The 22,146-nt window shown below is 36.6% G+C and overlaps 2 protein-coding genes and 1 pseudogene across 3 annotated transcripts; all 3 read right to left on the reverse strand.

Annotated features, from left to right (window-relative positions):
• Positions 1–336: 336 nt before the first annotated feature.
• Positions 337–1,707, reverse strand: LOC126792078 (aspartic proteinase CDR1-like). Its single transcript, XM_050518575.1, has one exon. The coding sequence runs from the start codon at positions 1,705–1,707 to the stop codon at positions 337–339; it is 1,371 nt and encodes a 456-aa protein (XP_050374532.1).
• Positions 1,708–3,980: 2,273 nt separating this feature from the next.
• On the reverse strand, positions 3,981–5,030 carry LOC126792079 (probable aspartic protease At2g35615; annotated as a pseudogene).
• Positions 5,031–6,333: 1,303 nt separating this feature from the next.
• On the reverse strand, positions 6,334–12,000 carry LOC126790247 (glycosyltransferase BC10). Of its 2 annotated transcripts, none has more exons than XM_050516414.1 (11): positions 11,650–12,000; positions 10,564–11,062; positions 10,331–10,429; positions 9,629–9,729; positions 9,460–9,531; positions 9,142–9,232; positions 8,023–8,103; positions 7,667–7,726; positions 7,460–7,582; positions 6,938–6,976; positions 6,334–6,842 (listed from the first exon to the last, which is right to left on the reverse strand). In XM_050516414.1, the coding sequence occupies exons 2-11, from the start codon at positions 10,945–10,947 to the stop codon at positions 6,714–6,716; spliced, it is 1,179 nt and encodes a 392-aa protein (XP_050372371.1). In that variant the 5' UTR covers positions 10,948–11,062; positions 11,650–12,000; the 3' UTR covers positions 6,334–6,713. The 2 variants fall into 2 exon arrangements, with proteins under 2 accessions (XP_050372371.1, XP_050372372.1); XM_050516415.1 differs by lacking the exon at positions 11,650–12,000 and adding an exon at positions 11,285–11,413.
• Positions 12,001–22,146: the final 10,146 nt, after the last annotated feature.

Genomic DNA, 22,146 nt, shown 5'->3' on the forward strand with positions numbered 1-22,146 from the left:
ATAAGATGTACTACCACCATTTTCTCATCAAATGTCACTCTTGACTGCAAGTCCCATGCTTTTATGTCTAGACCGAACTCTGACATTAAGAAGCGCTACACATAGAGAAGAAACGAAATGACATATGGCTATGATCCAAATGTAAGTTTAGACTCGCTTCCAAACCTTGAGAACCGATCCCTGAACTTTAGCCTAAAACCATATTCAATCAGAAGTCATTGGAATACCAAACACAGTACACTAGCTATAAAAATTCAATTCTAAATTTCCAATCAATCATGTCAAGTCTTGTATTATTATTGCCAGAACATGCACACAGTAGATGACATTTAGTCATCAAGATTCAAGAAGCTCACAGTCAATACTTTGGAGATAAACCTTCTTTGCTGCTATGTCATATGCAACATTATAATTTTGCTGTGCCAGAATTCCAATAACATTCAAACTATCTCCCTCACCCACCGCCATTTGCACAGCCATACAGACTTCATTTTCACTTACTACTTCGAAGAAGCTTGCTTTGTCCATAACCAAATCAACCCCTCCTGCCAAGTGAAAGGTCGCAACTGGAAATCCAACAAGGTCTTGGTCGATTGTTCCCTTGTAGCAAAGAGCTGTGGGAGAGTCAGGATCTTGGACACGTTCTAATTTTCCGTCCAGTAGTTTTTGCACTTCAGCACTTAGTACATCGTATGCAGCTTTAACCAAGTAGCTTACTGTTGTTCCGGAGTCGATGATTGTTCCACCAGTAAATCCAGTTCTGCTGAAAACTTTTGGATCAATTTGGAGGCGGGACTGGCCTAAGCTGATGCCCTCCAGGGTTAGATAGTAAAGTTCATCAATCATTTCAAGAGGGGTTGCTGACCCTTCTGTCTTTGTACCCTCACCCAAGATCAATTGGTTGTGAGGGTAGTTAGGGTCCCTTATGCTTCCAATGCAATAAGAAAATTTGGAGCCTAGCTTGGTTGTCAGAGATATTTGTGAAGCGCCAAGACCTAGCACTCCACTTATCTGTCCTTCGTAGGCAGCAACATTGATGTGTCCACAGCCGATAACAGCATCGGAGATGACGCTAAGCCCTTCGTCTGATGTCTGGAATGTGAGTTTTTCAGTTGCGATGAGTCCTTCAGCAGACGAGTTGTCGAAGTATTTTTGATTGAACCTGCATTGGTTTAAGAAATTGCACTTATCAGCAGGCTTTTCAAGAACGCAATCGGGAGATCCGCAAGGCAAGATTTTGTATGTGGAGGACTTGGAAGGATCAAATATGGGACTGGATTGTTTAAAACACTGTGTGCAAGGCAGGCATTGAATCCACAATAAGTCGCTGCCTGTATCTATCGTTACAAGCTGTGGAACTGGAGGTTCTCCAAATGAAAAATTTGCCATAAACTGTGCTGCAGTGTTCTCCGGAACAAGATGGGCACGGGTATCATCTACCACGAAAGCATTAGTACTCTTTGCTTTTAGGTATGCATAGCGTGCCGCAGAGCTCTTCACTGAGCGTGAAACAAGATCTCTAATGCTCGCGTTAGGGTTATAATAAGGAGACAAAACTGAATCATGGTGAATGAGTTTTGTGATAATGCCTTTTGGTTTTGTGATGGTGGAGACTGTTGCAGTGTTGGCTGGTACGTATAAAGTATGGAAGATTAAAAAGAAGGTGATAAGAGAGAGCTTAACAAGTTGTGCAACTGTGGCTGCCATAGCTACCTGCTGGAAGGTATTCTATGGAACAGGTGCATCTATATAGGTCTCGCGATTGGATTCTAAGGAAAGCATATCGTCTTAATTACTAATTAGGAAATCAGAAAATGGTAATCTCGATCGTGTGTTGTTCAAATTAAGGCAGCACTAATGGCTAATTGATGTAAATATGGAGAACAATCTGCATATATAGAAAGAAGCTTTTGTGGAGATCGAATCTGCATAGTTAACGCCATAACCTAAATTAAAACAATAATTGATCATTTCCAAAACATATTAAGATTTCTTTTATAAGTTTCTTGAATGTATTCATTCCGCTACTTTAGGGCTGAAATAATCACCCCAGTTCATTTCCTATATATGATGAAGGAAAATAAAGAAGTTCATGTATCTAATAATCGTCCAGAGATCTTTAGTCATCATGATTCAGGATTCCGAATTAACCTAAATTGGTGTGGACTGTAACAAGTTAGTTTTCAGACTCATCTCTTTAGGTGGGTTAAACCTAAAAAGTGCTCGAGCAGGGGAGGTTGCTTCTCTGGAATTCAATTTATTTAATTTGCAATCATGTCAATCTTTTTCGATCTAGAAACAACCCGCTCGAGCAAGCTAGTCCCTTTATAGTTGTATAACAAGGCGTCATACGATTACGAGTCCCTACCCGTCGAGCCTATTTACAAGGACAAGTTAAAGACCGTGACTCCTGAAAATGTAAAACACATAATGTTGTCTCCTGCAAAAGAAAGTTCGAGTATAAATATAGAAACTGGCCCGCACTGTGAGCTTAGATCTTTGCGTACTCCCTAGCTCTGGTACTATGTAGTTTCTATTTAATTTAACATATTTTGTTATCACAAAGACACAATCCACATATATATATATATATATCCAGAGTGAATTTTCACCATGAAATTACAGAGTAAAGTTCCAATTTTAGCACACTTTTTGGTCAAATATTTTCATCAAAAGTGATTCAATATTTATGTATGATATTCAAGATCATCTCTACAAAGTTTCATCCAATTCGGTTATCGTTAAGGTATTGAAATTATATTAAATCAATGAACGAATTAAAACTGTTCAACGTAAACCGTTTATGTAAATCTCAATTTTGAAAGCTCAAACCATTGTCAAATTGGATGAAACTTTGTAGAGATTATCTTGAATAACATACCTAAATATTGAATCACTTGTGATGAAAAAATTTAACCGAAAATTGTGCTCAAATTAGAACTTCACTCTGTAATTTCAGAGTGAACCTTCACTCTGGATAGAGACTATATATATATATAGTTGCCATTCTATATATGTCGACCATCGACGTCTTCGATTCTTACACAAAAGGTCACAGACAAGCTAACTAGGGTTTAAATTTGTTGGAAAAGTCACTCGTATATCAAATGGTTGGTGCCCTACGTACGCTTAACATGCAGAAACAAAGAGTTTGAAATCGGTTGGTGCTGCATGGCTACTATTAACAGACCATTCAAGTATTGATTTACTGTTAGCTATTTCCCCATACTAATATTTCTTAGACTGTTAATATATTGTAAATTTAGTAATACCTTGTCAAATATAGTACTGTATGAGAGATTAAAATTGGAGATCTGACTGGATTTAATCACCCATTTCATATCATTTCTTGTTAATAAACCCATGCAAGGTCGCAAACAAATACATATGCTCTTAAAAAATTGATGTATGTTGATCACGCCAAGCATCAAAACACGCAGAATATGAATATGAATAGATGACATTTAGTCATCAAGATTCAAAAAGCTCACAGTCAATGTCTCGAGATAAACCTTCTCTGCGGCTACGTCATATGCCACGTACATTATATTTTTTCTGTGCTAGAATTCCAATAACATTCATATTCCCAGCCACACCGCCCTCCCCATTCGCCCAGCCATACAAAACACGTCCTCAGTCCTCACTCATGACTTGGAAGAGGCTCGTTTTGTATCCAGAACCAAATCAACCCCTCATGCCAAGTGAAATATTGTTCCAACCGGAAAACCAACAAGGGTCTTGCTCTATTATTTTCTGATAGCAAAGAGCTGTGCCGTGGGAACATTAGGATTTGGCCATTTGGGGGGGGGGGGACACCTTCTAATATTTTGTTTGCTAGTTTTTGCACTTCAGCACTCAGCATCATATAAATCTTTAACCACGTAGCCTAGTGTTGTTCTGGATCGGAGTCGATGATCATTCCGAATCTGTTATATACTTCTGGATCAAATTGGAGGAGGGACTGCCGAGGCTCATGCCCTCTAGAGAGTAAGATAGTATAGTCCATTAACGATTTCAAGAGGGGTTGCTGCCCCTTCTATGTTTATACCCTCACCCAAGATCAATTGGTTGTGAGGGTAGTTAGGGTCCCTTATGCTTCCGATGCAATAAGAAAACTTGGAGCCAAACTTGGTTGTCAAAGATATTGTTGAAGAGCCAAGACCAAGTACACTCCACTTATTTGTCCATCGTAGCGAAGAACATTGTCATGAGCACAGCCGAGAAATTCATCGGAGATGGTCTTCGTCAGATGTCTCCAAGGTGAGCTTTTCAGCTGCGACAAGTCCTGAAGCCTTCGTGCCATCAAGGTATTCTAGATTGAATTTGCAGTTGTTTGAGGGATCACACTTGACAGTATTATGAGGCAATACAGTACAGTATGGAGATGTGCATGGCAAGGTTTTGTACGTGGAGGACTTGGAAGGATCAAACATGGGACTGGATTGTCTAAAAACACTTGGTGCAAGGTAGGCATTGAACCCACAAGACGTCGTCAAAAGTTGTCGAACTTGTGGCTTTCCAAATGAGAAATTTGCCATAAACTCTGCTTCACAGTTCTCCGGAGTCCGGAACAAGAGGGGCATGGCCATCACAAAAGCATTAGTGCTCTGTGCGTTATGTATGCGTACCGTGTCACGGAGCGTTTCACTGATTGTGAAACAAGATCTGTAATGCTTGCATTAGGATTATAGTAAGGAGACAGAGCGGAATCTCGATGGATGAGTTTTAAGACAAAACGCTTTGGTGTTATGATGGTGGAGGCTGTGGCTGCAGGGTTGGCGATGAAGCATGATGTATGTAAACTGAAATAAGAAATAGTGATGAAGGAGAGCCAAACAAGTTGTGTAACAAGGAGAGCCCATGGCTACGAACCAGAAGGATTTCTATTGAAGTAAAGGGGCCCTAGGCCTAGCTAGGATTATTTCCCTACTTTGCTTGCTTTCCTAATTAATTAAGATTGATCACCTTATAAGAACAAGTCCATCCACATCACCCCAAGACCCGAGTAGAAAAATCAAGTTTCCACGCATAAAAAAAAAGAAGACCTCGGTCTTGCTAGGCTTCTCTTGGGTCAAACCCAGGATCAGACCACCATTTTTGTGACCCAGGTCTTTTCTACCATGTCAACCCGAGCCCACAAATGTTTTTAATCAAGATTATTCAATTCAGCTTATATTTGAATCTAAATGTCATGAATTAATAATCAGTTTATTTATAATGGTAATGAAATAAATATAAAAAAAATATGAAACAACATAGATTTTTTTCTAAATTTTTACCAAGGACCAAAAATAAGATTATAGACAACTTTGGATTATTCTCTATATATATAAAAATTCAATACTTACTATTTATTATATATATCATAGTTTATTTATAACCCCTTATTAATAACAAGGAAAAAAGTAATACAAAATTTAATAATTTATAAATACCACGTGGTGATCCAAGTCATTAACCAAACTAGTGGAAACTGTTGTCCAGTGGCAGTGACCTAGAGTGACCCAGGTCACACTTGTGACCCAAGTCTTCACCCACGATGACCTAACCGGTGGATTTGCTCTAAAAATCCAAAATGAAAATTAAGGAACACAATTATTTTCAAGGGAGAATAATCTGCCTTCATTGGTACGTGCATTGCTTTTCCTCATAATGTGGATTGGCTTTGTTTGCGACCTCACAGACTCATAGTCCTTTCCCTTCTAATTATCTTGGACCCTAAAGCCAAAATAGGAATATTATTCCGAAGGAGCTTGGTGCATTGGTACGTGTTAAGTGTGTAACTTGAATCCCATTTAAAAGCTAGAATCATTTTATTTTTACTGATGTTGGATGAAGTTTACAGGGGTATTTGACGCATTTACAAGATGAGCTCAGCACCGTAGACCATACTACGATCATGTTGGTATTTTGAGTATTACAAGATTTGATTGTTTGATCATGGCGGAATCAGAGTTTCAGATTTTCGGGGTTTGATTAGTTTGATCAGCTGATCAGCATTTGCGTTTTTTGAGTTAGAGTATTGAAATTGATCAACTGCACTCCCAAGGTTTCAAGACGAAAGTGTCAATAAGCTTCCTTAAACAGAGTCGCTACCAAATTAATAACTCCACCTAAATAAAAATGTTACAAGTTTCTGATTTCAAAATAAGTTTGGAAATCACCCAAATTGGTGAATTTTTCTTTTTTGTATAGAAACAGTGACAAAGAGTTTCGAGCATATATCGACTTTATATTTCATCGTTTACGATTCACCACTGCAATCCCTACACACTGCTCCAGAAATTTTACGTACGCACAGATAGAAGCACAAACATTTGTTAAAGCTTGAAATTCACATAACTATTGTATTTTGTATTTGCCACTTCAAAGTTTAGACTTCATCTTGTACAGGATAAACCACAAAGTGCAGCGAAAGGGACCCCAAAAAGAATTTCTGTACTAGAAATATAACACTGAGCACAAAATGAAGGGTTCAAAGAGAAACCATATACCCATACCATCCCTGTGGAAGCAACACTAGCTTGTTAGCTTCCAACTCTAGTTACCCTAACTGCTCTGCCGGCCTCCCCTCCCTTGCACTCAAGAACTGTGGTCGGGAACAATCGAGCCTTAAGAATTTGGCAATTTACAACTTCGTCAGCTATACTGGAACAAGATGAAGTGAAAGGGTCGATACCATCCAACCAAAGAATAGAGTAAAAAAATCAGGCTCAAACTGTTGTATAATTGGCAAAAAGGTGCAACAAGTTATTGAGACTCTCTGGATGAAACTTCCTTGCAAACAAGTAACATGGTCGTTGTATACCATTCCATAAGCACGGCCATCTTTGCACTACTTTCTGCAAAACCAAAATATAAAGGAGATTGAGTTATACCGGTTTAACCAAGCTATACAATTCCACAGCGATGAATTCAGAATCTACTGGATTAATACCTTTGCATCACTGGTTACATGGACGCTCACATCAACAGACTGCAGAAAACAAAACACTCAGTCAAATAACAAGATTACAAAGAAAACAGTACCCAGATGTCTTACTTTATGATGTAGTGAACCCAGATGTAAATCATGTAATGATAAACCAGAAATGCAAGCAACCACAATTACTACAAGAGAGAATTAATATGACATATCCACTCTGTCATAGCAAGCCACCAATGAGATCAGACGAGATCATTATTTAAACGAAGACTAAATTTTACTAGCAAGACGCATGCACCACAAGGATATCCAAAACTTTCTTCTTGGACTGTTGCATGAAATTGAACAGATGACACTATTGGCTGTAATGTCATGCAACATGGTACATGTATTAGGTGAAAAGAAGAACCAAGGATCAACTGTAACTGGCAGTCAATTTCATATAGCTTTGCACTACATAAGCAAACTATCATGTATGCATGCAATTGAATGTCTGTAATGAAGAAAAAACAAAAATATATGGAAGAAATGTACCGTAATATTTCTCAGAAGCTCGTAACTAATATCCTCAGCCTTGTATAACTTTGGGTGCCACTTTCTTTCAGACCAATCAACGTGTGTTACAGACCAGTTTGCAATTCCACCAGGATCAATTATCTAAAGGTAAAACAAACTTCCAATCACACAGATGCTAAAACAACATAACATGGAAGATGAAAATATTAGAGCAAAGATCCTCACATTAAAAAAGGTTGGCAAGTAATGTTCATCAGCAATGCAATTGCGCCCCTCCAAACCTGGCTGTAATCAGGAAGAACAATAGTACAATACATATCAGTGACTTATTATGGCCTCAAATAATACAATCTTATCTTTTAAGAACCAACCAAGCCTATAAGATACTTGCATGTCCCGCTGTGTGAAAGGGTGACTCATAACCATTACCAATGAAGCAATTAAAAATAGTAGCGGACAACTCATGCGTGAAGGTATTCTACTAGTGTACGATCGACTTTTAGAGGCAATTTGAAAATAGAAGAATATCAAGAGATAGAACCAGAGCGGGTATAATCTTTGGTCAAGAAATTATTCATCACCTTGCAGTAATCCCGAAACTTTGAGTAGTAAAGATTATCAGCCATTATAATAACAGCATGCTGACGCTTGACTGAGAACCACTGCAAATTTTTATGGAAACAGCACATTAGTACAATAATAATAAATAAAAAAAGAGAGATAAAGTTCACCAAACCAAGCTAAAGCGTATCTCAGAAGAAAAAGGAGAAAACTAATCCCCTTGCCACCACCAAACCAAGCTATAACGTAGGGAAAACTGTCTTACATCACGATCAATGGTCTAAATAGCGGTTATCGGCATCGTATCGGTTTTGTAAAATAAAAATATAACGGGGATATATCGAGATATATCGGATTATATCGGATTTATCGTTTTTGCTAATTTTTAATTAAATTTAATATATTTATAAACATATTCATCAAAATATACCAAATAAACTTGAGAAATTAAAACTTATAGAAGTAAATGTACTAAATAAACTTCATAAAAATATTTTTGATTGTTGACAATTAAAATACATAAATAGTTTTAATTAATAAAAATAGAGGTGATTGATCTCTCTTCATTGAATGCTATCGACGAAACTTTCATTTTCTTTAAAAAAAAATAATAAAAAGCACCGATATATCGTCATTTGACTTAATTTCTCGGGTTGACCGATATAATAGACGATAAGCAACTTATCGTATCGTTTTCTTAATATCAGGGATATATCGAGGATATATCGGGATATTTAGAACATTGATCACGATAACAGCACACATGATATATGTAAAGCACTACGACCTCAGAGAAAATCTATTTCTCATTAGCCACCACCTAACCAAGCTAAAACATAGAGAAAACACTCAAAACAGAAGTCTTACATGGATAACAGCATATATGCTCTATGGAAAGCACTATAACCTCACTGAAAATCTATTTCTCATTAGCCTACATCAAAATCCTTCAATTTGGTTTATACCACAGAATCAAAATTATTTTTCAGGAAGGTCCTATTGCACTACAATTAACATGTGCTAACAAGACCTCCTGGCAAGGCATAAAAACAGGCTAGTAAATCAACAAAAGGAAAACTATTCTTAATGATCCAAAACATAGGAACAATATCTGGAGCCTCAGTAGTATGGAAAATTACCTGTGCACCCTTTCTGAAGTCTTTCATCTCAATTTCAGGTAACATGTGTTCTGAGTACCTGCCATTTCCATGCGGACCAGGATCTTCAAAGCTGAAAACCAAATGACAAAGTTTATTAATTTGACAACTACGAGCAACAAGTTGTCTTGAAATCAACTGGAAGTAACTTATTCAAATTTTTAAATATACTGTTACAGAACAAATGTCATAACTACACTACTTCAGAATAATTTATTGTTCTAATCGAAATGCATTCATATAGTGGCTACCCCAAGAGGTAGACTAAGACATAAGCCCAAACAAGAGGATTTCACGTACCAGTCAACGTAGCTTATATTTGTATTCATCAGATAGTGATAGATATAGTCAAACGTATACAATGGTACGCAACTGCATTAAAAAAAAGAATTAATAAGAAATTAATAATAATAGAACTATAAGAGCTCGACAGAAAAAGAATAGCTAAAGCTACCTATAATTTGATCACCTTTCAGAAAGTAACACAAAGTGCTGGTTATCAGGATCTTGAAGAGCTGCTGCCAATAATCGTCTCTCTGCATCTACCATGGAAATTTTTCCCCAAATCACCTGCAAGCATGATCAATCATACATCTAATTTACTAGATGATACAAGACATTTATGATCAAACCACCATCAATACTTGTACAGTAAGTGATTATGCAGCAGAAAAATGCAGACATGAGTAGCAATCATATAAAATTGACCTAAGATTCTACTTATAATTGTTTTGTAGTTCTGTTGGTAGTTGGTACCAAATCTGATCTGATTTCCAGAAAAAGACTGATGTAAAAGGATTTTATGCAGTATGTAATCCCACTTTTCTTCTACATGTTACTGTAGTCTTACTATATGCATGACTAAATCTAACTCTTTACATGGTATTAACGCTAAAATTTCATGGATCCTAGATTAAAATTTATCAGGTATTAGATTGTCTGACGCACTTGTTTTATTATTTTAGGATTTAAACCAAAAGGCAAATCTTGCACACTACGTATTAAGAAATTGAAACTATTGATGTAATGTATGGGGTAGGATCTGTTGTTTAAACATATTCATCTGGCCCGAAGGTTACATGAGTGGCTATTGGTATTCAGTTGACATTGCATGTAAATAAAACATTTTGCAAAGAATGCAGTGATGGTGAGAAAATAAAGCAGGTTTTACCTGGTCACTGCGTATCTCTCTATTAGCAAAGTAACGGCTCAGATGAACTGCCTTTTCTTTAGATGCATGCACATAAACAGAGAACTTTCCCTCATGACCCTGTAAATAAAAGATGTATAAGCTCAAGTATACAACCAGCAGGGAGATGGGTCGAAGCAGGAAAAATATGAAGGGAAAGAAAAAGAGTCAACATTATTTGTCTGGTCAATAACTCGATAATGATTAAACCTTACATGGAAGAATTTATCCCAGAGCTTCTCAAAAGGCACAGCGCTAGGTGTGAGGAACATGAATGCTAGTTTCGGGTTTTTCGATTGAACAGGAGGTGCACTAAGAATTTCTTTTATCACTACCTGGGATGCAATCTCATCATCATTATATTCCCTTGCCGGAACAGGTGGAAGCCAATCCGAAATAGCCTTACAACCCCTAGAAGAAAATATGTAACAGGCGGCGCTGCTCTGTGGCGGGTAGAGAAAAGCACAAATGACAAAGATGCTAACCAACGACACCAAGACAATGATCCACAATGGCCTCTTCAAAGGTGGCCGATGGCGAGCACCAGAAAATATAGGAATATCACCCATGCCTATGCGCCAGGGATGGCCCGTCTTCATAGCCTACTGATGCATCTTTTGTCTATTGTTCCCATCTACCATTGCACAGTCAGACACAGATTTCGCACTACTCTAGCAACAACCCTTCAATTGAAGGGTGCAAATATTCCGCAATCTGCAATTACAATTACAGCATAAGGCTTACAATAGATTAGCAAGTCCGACGTAATTGCAAAGAATGTTAGATTTAAATTCAGCTAAATTCAAAGTGAGCAGAATCAAAAACCAAATCGAATTGAAAATAGTCAAACAATATACAAAAGGCTTAGGAAAATCATGCTAGCATTCCCACAAAACCAATGCTGAGATGGTGCCAAGTCCAATACAAATCTAATACCTTATCTATGCAACAATCAGAGCCGAAATCCACCAACAAAACAAAACATAACAAGAGCAACAAATCAATTCATTCTGGGCAAGGAGATGAAATTTGGACAAGGAAAAAGTCTAGTTTGAGGCTAGAACGCTGAGAAGTAGCCCACCAACCAAAACCAAACACTATCGATTTATGTAGGTCAACAATCGCAGTAAATAAAAGTCAAACCAACACCCAGATTTCAATCTCACTCCCAGTAAAAATAAAAACCATCAAAATCAGAACCCCGAAACCAAACACTGCTCCGCTCCAATCTCAAAACCCAAACAAACGGAACAGTACATTAGTTTGAAAAAAGTAGAACTAAAATCTGGCATTGGAGTTACCTGAGGGGACTAAGGATCTGAAAATCACATGAAGCTGTCGGAACCGAGTGTCGGAGATCTGGAAATCTGAAGGTGTTTTTGAATTGTGTTTGACTGTGTAAGATCTAGGGGAGATGAAAAAAAAAACAGACACAGTCGAACTCAAGTAGCCGAGAAACAGGGAGAGACAAGGAGGTAAGAGATGAGTTAAAAGGAAGAAGGAAGGAAGAGAGAGAGAAAGAGAAGTGGGATGTGTTTGTTTGATTCCTTAAGACGATTCTATGTTTCTGGTTCCAAAATTCTCTTCTTCTTCTTCTATTTATTCTCTTCTTCCCACAGAGAGAGAGAGAGAGAGAGAGAGAGAGAGAGAGAGGGGGGGGCCGAGGGGGAGGGAGTCTTAAACAGTCGTTTGCCTTTCTTCCAAACACACAAACAAAGCCGGCGATTCAATCACCCTTTTCTCTATTTTCTTTTTCTTTTTTTTCAATAGTTATAATTCAAGTGGAAGACTACTTTGTGCGTTCTCTGCTTACCTCCACTCCGCAGTCCGCACTCTCGGCGCGTGCCTTACGCGACTGTACCATTTTCTTTTTCTTTTTTCTTTTTAAGGGAACGGCCATTTTTTTCAGGGTTAATTCCTCTAATGATACATGATGTATAATTACTTGGATGTTTTGGTAATTAATGTATGAAAACGGACAATTTGATACTTGAAGTTCTCGTTTGAAAACCATTTTGGTACCTCCATCAATTTTGATAATATTTTTAGGGTTAATTTCGTCATTCTAGCTCAAAACTCATTAAATTCATTTCTTTCTATAATTGCCTTTTTGAAGATAATTAAATTGATATATTTACTCCACTTGACATCTACTTTGCATATATTGAAAATACAATCTTGTTCTTACTATATTTATTGCATCCTAATTATTTTCCGCAAAGGAAATAAATTGCCTTTATGCAATTTTAATTTTTTATTCATAACAATATTTTTTTAATTACTTATAACTAAAATTAATTTAGATTGATAGCTACATTATGAAAATTTATATACGTAAATTATCACAGGTGCTAAGTGGATGAGTTATCAAATTTTTGGTGATAATTTAGAAACAATTTGGAGGTAATATAAAAATAATGAAGTAAATTAGAGCTAGGATGACGGAAATAACCCTGAAAATATGATCAAAATTGACATAAGTACCAAAATGGCCTAGATTTGAAAACTTCAGGTATCAAATTGTCAATTTTCATATATCAGGTACCAAATTGTCCAAATAGCCAAACATTAAGTATTATATGAGGAGTTTATCCTTCTTTTAAACCTGCGGGTTGCAAAATCTAAGAAAAAAAATAAAAAAGGATCATTGTGTTTTCCTTTAAACTTACTTCCTTTCAATTTTTCTCTTGATACATGGTAGTCAATACTCACAATACGCAGATTATGTAATGTAATCAATAAGAGGCTTCTATGTAATATATATATATATATATATATATATATATATTTGTGTTACTGGAATAATAAAAAAATCATAGGCGTTGTCATGGTCGCATGTAGGCAGCCTTGTGCCACCTTGTATCGTAGCTTCATGTTGAAAGACAACATCCATTAAAATTGATGGGACTCCGAGTCTCTAGAAGATACCAAGCAAGAGAACCTAAGATGGCATCGCTTTTTCACCAAGGATGTCGATCATGTTGGAGGACCAGCGACTGTGCAGGAGCATCGCTTAGTCATTCATGCAAAGGCTAGGTTTGGAGGTGGCCGGAGAGGTCGGCGTCGAATAAATTTGGGTTTGAGGATGACTGCTTGGCTTGCTGGCAAAGCGCGAGGGATTAATGGATCCTCTTTTAGATGCGGCATTGGGCTCTCGACCGTACTCTCCAGTCAGGCGGATCTAGGCTTGACGGCATGGAGGTTTTCTCTGGGGTTATGTGTCATGCTCAATTGTTTGGTAACATGAACAAGGTCGGGTAGGGAGAGTGGAGTCATGATGCAGGCCAGCGTTGCTTGGCAGAGGCGGATCTGCGATGTGACCGAGACTGGGCCTAGGTCTAGGCCTTTGTCTCCTGGCCCTATGAAGCTTCTGGTGGTTGGACTGAGGCCTTCACCGTTGTTGCTTTTGTTTTTCCATTTTGTTTTTATTCTATTTTGTTTGCTTTGAACTTTAGTTTTTGGTTTTTTTCTTTTGCTTGGTTTGATTCTTGTATTCCCATGTTGATTATGTCATTCCTTGTGCATGGTGCTTACTACTTAGATAGGTGGGCGAGATATATGTCATTTGGCTTTTTGCCATGAATCTTTGTATATCATGAAAAGATGGTAGCATGTGACATGTAGAGGTATTCCCTTGACTTTTGTTTGATCTCTGAATGAAAGTATTCATCTTAAAAAAAAACTCACAATATGTGGGACAATAGAAAGTAATTTGCTTGAATGTCATTAACTAAATAAGAAATGACTGAAATGATGATGAAATGAACATGGGTTTAAGTAAGGTTGGAGAATATTTCCACTCTCTTATTCGGGTCGGCACTGTAACCAGCACAACCCCGAGACTGTTCAATTCTAATTATTTTTATACGTCTCCTGGGCACATCATTCCCCACTCCTTCCTATAATACTGGAAATCGTCTCTCTTTCTTCACTGAGAATGTGGGGCAACATGAATGACGATTTAGTTGTCTAAATCTATAGCAAGGTCAGTGAGGATGAAGATAGGAAATCATTCTCGGAGGTGTGCAAGCAATGGCCATAAGTAGAGCATCTTACTCGAACATCACTTGGGGCGCTGATGCATCGTCCCGCTAAATAAGCTTAAAAAATTCTCAAGCTTAGTCGATATAAGATTAGGGGAGGTTATCAAAATAAGGAAGATGAATAATAAAAAAGTATGGTATCATCTGATAGAGCGTTGGTTAGAACGTCTATAAAATACCCTGAAAAACATCATCGTTAGTATAGAATAAGCAGAGATCGTTCAGTCCGGGGAATCAAAAGGGCCTAAACACTTATCATGTTATTGGGGGATTTGATTTGGATTCTAAAACTACAACTTAAAATCAATCCTAAATTACTTATATACAATTGATCAACCATTCATCACCTAACCAAAACACGAATTCTACTCAAGAAACATGTATGACATGCATAGAACAACATATAGGCAGCGAATTATTTTGATTTTTTCTAAGTGCATTTCAATTCCAATTCTAATCAGAGTCTGAAGCGGTTCATCTAATCATTAAGACTTCTTAATTATTTAGAATCAACGAAGCGTTTAATCCTAAACATATGCTAAAAAGAGTTCAACATAACGAAGCGTACTAGTTAAACAACAAAGTAGCACATAAGCACAATAAGTCGAATTGGAAACATGTTACACAAGCATGGCGTCACTCATCTTGATTAAGCATGCAAATTCCTAGAACTATCACAACCCTAAACAAGTATCAATAATTGAAACACGAAGCGCATATTCAATCAATGAACACTTTGGTGAATGAAATCGCAACCTTAGGAGAACTATGGCCTTGACTTCCTCAAGCATTGATTTAGATGCACAAGTTCATGGAATTAATTGAAATAAAACCTAAATTATTTCGAAAATCCTACTACCCTAAGCTATTACACACGGCATACACACATGATCAAGAGTTCATACAATCAAAACATAAAACCAAATAAGTCTGAATTTATGTTCTTCATATATAAAACCGAAAATAACATCCAAGAATTGATACAATAAAATCGAAAATTGCAGAAAACCTAAATAAAAATTACAAGCCATGGATGAATCACACATTAGAAACCTTGAAGGATGAAGCAAAGATGAATTCGATTATGGAGAGACAAGAGGGGGAGCATGGCTTGGTGGAGAATGGATGAAGTTTTTGGCTCGAATTTTCTGGGTATTTTGGCAGGGTTTCGGCTTGGATTTATAGAGAATGGAGATAATATTTGTGAAGGGAGGCCGTGCTTTTTATAGAGGAATGAGGAGATGAGAGGTTGCTAGGGTTTTGGTGGGCTGATCCATGTATGCACGGCTGAGATCTTCAAGGCTCCCATGGATCGAATGGCTCTCATTGTTTCCTTGATTTAATTCAGCCTTTATCTCATATTTCTTCTAGGGTTACACGGCATGGGCTGGACTCTTTTTCCTTGGTTGATTGTTTGGCATGGCAAGACTCCTTAAATGCATAGATAAATTCCCTTCTTTTCCTCAATGAACTTGGACGGAATCATGTCCTTCTTTTCCTCTAATCTGTGTATGTGTGACTCCTTGTAGCTCACGGCTCCTTATTTCTCTCATGTGAAGATAGCACGGCTGGACTCTCCTTTTTCTTCTTGGATATGGGCTGAAAACATGAGTAGCTTCATCTTCAAGCTCCTTGCCGTGCTCTACTCTTTTCCAACATGGAATAGGACTCCTTGAAATTCTCCAATTCGTGCCTCTTTCTTTTCCCATGAATTATCTCTTTTATCTGAAAATAAAAACCAAAATTAATGAGAAGAAGATAATTCATTCGAAAATAATGTCTTAATCTAGACATTGTTGTCTTAAAAAAACACATGTAATAGATGAGCTCAACTAGATTAGGAAAGTTTCTAATTTGCAAAAAGGAAACTTACTAGAACAAGAAAGTTCATTTAGGAAAGTTTCGTAATAAGAGTTTGAGTTCAAGTAGGACTTTCCAAAATGATACGCTTCCTAGTCTAACAAGGATTCCTAATGCAAAAAGGACTCTCAAGATATCGCCAATGCGACCAAAACGTAGAAAGATGAATACTCATAATCCAACTAGGTTTCCTAGTCCTATAAGGATTCCTACTCAGACTAGGACTCTAGACCCATTCTTCGTTTTTAACTCGTTTAAGCACAAATACACATCCATAACCGTCCTAGACTCCTATTGTGACTCAATGACTCGATATTACAACAATAAGGGCTAAGCAAAGTACAAATGGAGGTAAAAACATATTAAGAACGTCGCACAAAGTGCTCTTATCATCATCCAAGTAACAACCGACTCAAAGTCATAGTTGGACATTTTTCCAAGCTCGAGACCTTGATGATTTGCTATGAAGCAGTTTCAAATGCCCAAAAAAATAGTATTTTGGGGACAAAAGGTATACAAGCTTTGCGAATAGTGTCCTAAGTTATCCACATTTATGTTTCAAGGGATGATGTTGGTAGGGAATGTTGAAATTGTTGTGCTTTCGAACTTGGTACATAACTTGAGGTCTTTGCATTTGAGTGGTAATAGTATAATCTCTAACAATACATTTAGAGTATCGATCAGGTCATCTTCGATTAGCACATTAGAGTTGAAAGACTTTAGTAAGTTCACTGATAACATGGATTGAGATTCTGAACAGATGGGTTTACCTCTGAAACCCTAAAATAATTGATCCTTTAGAGTTACCATTACATTACCAATAATGGGATCCAGCTTTTGGTCAAAATGTAGCTTGGAGCACATGTAGTTGAGCAATTTGTAATTCCAAATTACTGATGTTGGAGACGTGGCAATCTCTACAATCTAAACCCTCAAGGAACTAAAACTGAGTTATGTCCGGGGAATATCATATCGTATGATTATTACTCTTGCATGGTACTATTGTAACTTGGAAGCATTTTCATTATATCAAAAATTCACGATCCTATAACATAATCTAGTATTGAAGAATTTGCAGGTCATGAAAGCATCAAACACTTTGCATTGTTTGGTGTCTTTTTAGATGCCCATGATGTGCAAGAACTAGCATTTGAATGCCCCTTATTGGAGTCTTTGGTGTTAGACGAGGATGATGTTGACTACCTCGAATATCCACACAAGAATGATTTTAGGAAAGTGCTCACATTTGAAAAATCTCATCTTCCCTTTCCCCATATTATGCCCACAAGGTGGTGGTCGAACATCTCTATGTTTTAATCATTATTTTTTGTGATGTCAAATTTCAAATGTTTGCATTTTTTTCAAATAAATTGTCTGCGTATGCTTATGGTTATATGGATGATGTCAAGGAATTATTTTTCTATTTGTTTCTTTATAATTGAAAGCCGTTGTTATTAATGGGTGTTTTTATGTAAAAAAAATTAATAAAGACAAAAAAAAACAGGTAAGATAAGTCTACCACTCGGCATAGTTGCAACATATTGACTTGCACGTAATTTATTACCTGGACATTCCAAGTGTACATAGTGTTCCCACCATAAATGTGTTTTGACGGAATTTTCTCTTGCAACAAGATTTGCATATCAAATGTTCCCTAGATCATCTCACCAACCGCATGGATGCGGTTGATTGTAGCCTTCTTCTCTACTTCCATGGAGCACAAGAAGTATTCAGTTGTTCTTTATCTTGAAAATAGGTGATTACAATACAAACTATTGTCTGGTTCCTTCACCAAAACTCAATGTGTACAAGAAAAATTAGATTCTAAGGATATTGATATAAATTTAATGCGATGAAATTCTATTAGAAAGAGACTTACTCTATCAATCTATGAGGTCTTGCAGTATGACTTTATTCTTTTCATAAACCGAAAACAACAACTTGTTGTTTTTTCGCTTTTAGAATATCAAAATAGTCCACCATGCACTGTTTGAATGATCTTCCCTGATCCACACACTCCTCAACTTCTTGTCCTTTCTAAAGCTCCACATTCTGATACGACCACCGGTTGAGGGGGGAAGGGAGGAAGAGGGGGAAAACTATAGTGATTAGAGTTAAATGCTTCAATTGTTCATAGGTAACAAGAAAGGATTACCCATTTATTTGACAAGAAAGAACATATTTTGAGTACTAATGAGATATATGTATTATGTTGTTGTTGTTGTTTTTCCTGGAGCTGGTGCAGCTGTTTTCAAGCCTTCATTAATGATATAAATTATTATTTTTATCAAACAAATAATTTAAATATTACAACGAGTCTGTTGTGAGTGGAACTCACGACTTCCTACCTACAAAAATAAGACTAGTGCCGTTAGACAAAATGATATTAGACATATATATTATGTTGTTTGTAATAAATTTTTTTGTTTTTTTTTTAATAAACTCATAAAAAGCACATCATGTTTAGTAGGATTGACAGTGTTGGTATCATCATTCTAACATAATTTGTCCCTGCTAATGGTTTTGTCTGCAAACTCCAAAGATGTCATGTACAGATTTGTATCTCCTACCACATAATGCCTTTCTAATCATCCTCTCTGAAAAAGATCACATATAACAATCAAACAAGACCTTGAGGTCAAACTCACCATGTGTATCATCATCCGAATCAGAGCCTGCCTGCCTGCCTAGTTGAAGGTGCATCAAATTTCAGGGACCAATCGTCATTAAATCCAACTAAGGAAGATTGAGAGTCATTGTATAGAAGAACGTTTGGGACAAGGACATGGTCAGCACAGGGTTAGCATACACAAGTATGTCATTGTAGAGCTGAATACCTGCCAATTCCATTTCAAAGTTGTCAATGCACTTATTTGTTACCAACAACTCAGCCTCTAAGATAGAGACTTGATTTCTTAACGCCACAAATCATGTTTCATGCAATCCATTTTATCTTTGTTCACACTTTAGTAGCTTCATCAGATCATTATGTCGATGAATCACATCCTCCTTGTCGTTGTCGACTGTCAAGCCTTGATTGGTAGGAACGACTTACGGCAAAATCTACAAACCTTCAGCGGCGTCGCCGATCACCTTGATCATCTTGTTGTCGTCTAGATTTTGCTAAAGGTTTAAAACAAATTTTTATCTTTTTAGACGCATTTATAAAAATTATTTTTTATTTATATGGTCAAGCCTTGATCGGCCGGAACGACCGACAACAGATTTTGCAAGCCTTTAGCGGTGTCACACCAAGTTATCTAATTAGATTCTCAATGTAATACTGCATCTAAATATTTCTTGTAGATTCCCGATCACCTTGTTCATCTTAACAAAGCGAACCCTCGTAGATATTTATTCCTTTCTCAATCTCAAAAAAAAGGTATGTTGTTTGTAATAAGTTTTTAGCTTTGTTTTAAACTTTGGTGGAACCTTTTATCCATAAGACAGGCCCCAAAACCTTGCCAATTTTTTTTTGTGATATATGGGAATACATATATATACTATATGTTAAAATAATCACTCATCCTCCTCCTTCAATCAAGTCTTGGAATCAAGTCATTAAATGTATATTGCTAATCACATAGATCTTTTACATTTGTTATGCAAATCATTTGGATCTTGTAATTTTCATTTAATGTAAGAAGAGTCATATTTTACATAATATCCGAGATTTCTAAATGGTTTTAACTCTCTCTCCCAATGCAATTGATTATTGATGCATATAAATAATTATCATGACCTTTGAATTTAGATAAATAATTAATTCAATACTAGATTATCTATAAATGTTTTTATACTAAAACACGAGGGCACTATTTTTGGATCTCGCCTCAAGTCTTAAAATCTTATGTCTGGCCCTGACCCCTATTCAAAACAAAATGGACATTATTAAAAGGGCAAAGTCTACGTTTCAAGGGCAACAAATTCGGCATAGAAGCATTACTTTTAGGGGCAAGACACCATTATGTTCACTTTGGTAGATATAACAAACGAAGAAGAGGTCTAGGATGAATTATTCATCATATTTTACAACAATAAGAGCAAATAATTCATAAAGATTGAACATACTTTTGTACTCTTTGGTAGTTTGCCTCGTGCTTTTTGTAGTTGAAATAAATAGGCTTAGATATCTAAATGAAGCCAAGAGACAAAATGTTCAGTTAATCTCACTAATTTTTTTTTATCATAGGAATCTCACTAATTTGGTTTAGAAATTCACAGGTCAGATTTAGTAATTGCCTTGGGTAATGGGGCCAACAAACTTGCAAACGCATGTAGACACTCGATGGAAGCGCGTAGGGTGTGGCTTGGTGAGTGTCAGGCCTTCTTGTATTTACATACGGAGCACATACGGTTTCAGAATGTAGGTTTACTACATTACCCTTGTTGGGGATTTATCGCTCAATCGAGGTACAAGTCCAAGCAGCGGTCAACTTGTCAATTCATAGTACGCGCAGCTTACTAAGAAAGATCAAACATGACGTGGCGGGAGCTTATTGGGTAGTCTTCTTCTGCTTCTACATTGAAGTATTTCCAAATTCCTCAACAACAAACTTTTTTTCCAGGACGAAGCAAACTTTTTATTTCTTTGGAGAAAGGAAAACCTGATTTGCATATTGTGTTTGGATAAGGCAAAAAAAGAAAGAGAGAATTTAATTAAAAGTGAAGATTTTATAATTGCAAAAGACAATTTCCTCATTTGTCAACTATAAATTGAAATTTTAAATTTATGTAGAAAATTTAAAAAAATATTCGTTGTGTTGTAGGGAAAATGGAATGGTCTACTCATCTCATTGATAATCCTCTTTATATAGGGGTCAAGATTACAATAGAAATAAATGGTAATTACAATGGTAATTAAGACTACATAATGGTGATTGATCCGTTACATCCGTTTACCATAAACGTCATTAACTTATTCCTTTATTTGCATTAACGAAAGCACACTAATAATGTTTTTCCTTCAACACTCCCCCTTGTGCCGAGTTTAAAAATATAATGGTACATAAGATGTTGCCTCATTAAAAATATTGCCAAGTAACAAAACCCAATGGGAGAAAATAAAACCTTGGTCGAAGGAGAAAAGAGCACAACACACCTATTACATTTAAGATTAACATATATGTGCTAGACTCCCCGTGATGTCTGCACCTCCCTCTGATCTTTACAGTAATCATGAGAGTTATGATAACTTTTGCATATTTAATGATGCATCTTATTTGGTACGTATTTCTTTACGCCAAATGTGTAACGACGTGAATATAATTCATCTTTATTATGTCGTTTTATCTTTTCTTTATAGGGACTATAAACCTAAACCTTTAGGAATTGTTGTTTGCGTGGGCGCTAAGGTATACAATGAATGAGAGGTCGAGTCAAGTATATTGTGTTAAGTGCAATAATGTGTCTTTGCACTTGTATAGGGAATCTCATTTCCCAACACTTATTCGTCATCTTTCAATTAGACGAAAACAGATCTATCTTTAAAGATTTCGACTGATCATGGGAGCTATGGAAGCCTCACTTTTAACCTTTAGAGTACTTAAAAGCCGATTGATGGTTTAATCATCAATATTACAGTCCTCAAGATCCATTTTGAGACTGTGTCTTCCCAATGATCTTTTTCATTCTTGACTTAGGATTTGTAATGGCGACATCTTTTTAGTTCATCAAAAGACTTTGCAAATCCATATTGAATATGCAATGACATAACACATCTGATCCCTATTCATAATCAATATTTTACTTCGTGAACGTTTCAATTCCTTTTGTAACGCTACGTGATCTAGAACCATTTCTTGGGTGGATAAAGTTTGTTCTATGACTTTCATGTATATCTATTAATTTCGATCCCCATAGAGAAACCTTATTTCACCATTTATAAGCTGCATT

Source organism: Argentina anserina, chromosome 4 (assembly GCF_933775445.1).
Source record: "Argentina anserina chromosome 4, drPotAnse1.1, whole genome shotgun sequence".
In the NCBI taxonomy this organism is placed as follows: domain Eukaryota; kingdom Viridiplantae; phylum Streptophyta; class Magnoliopsida; order Rosales; family Rosaceae; genus Argentina; species Argentina anserina.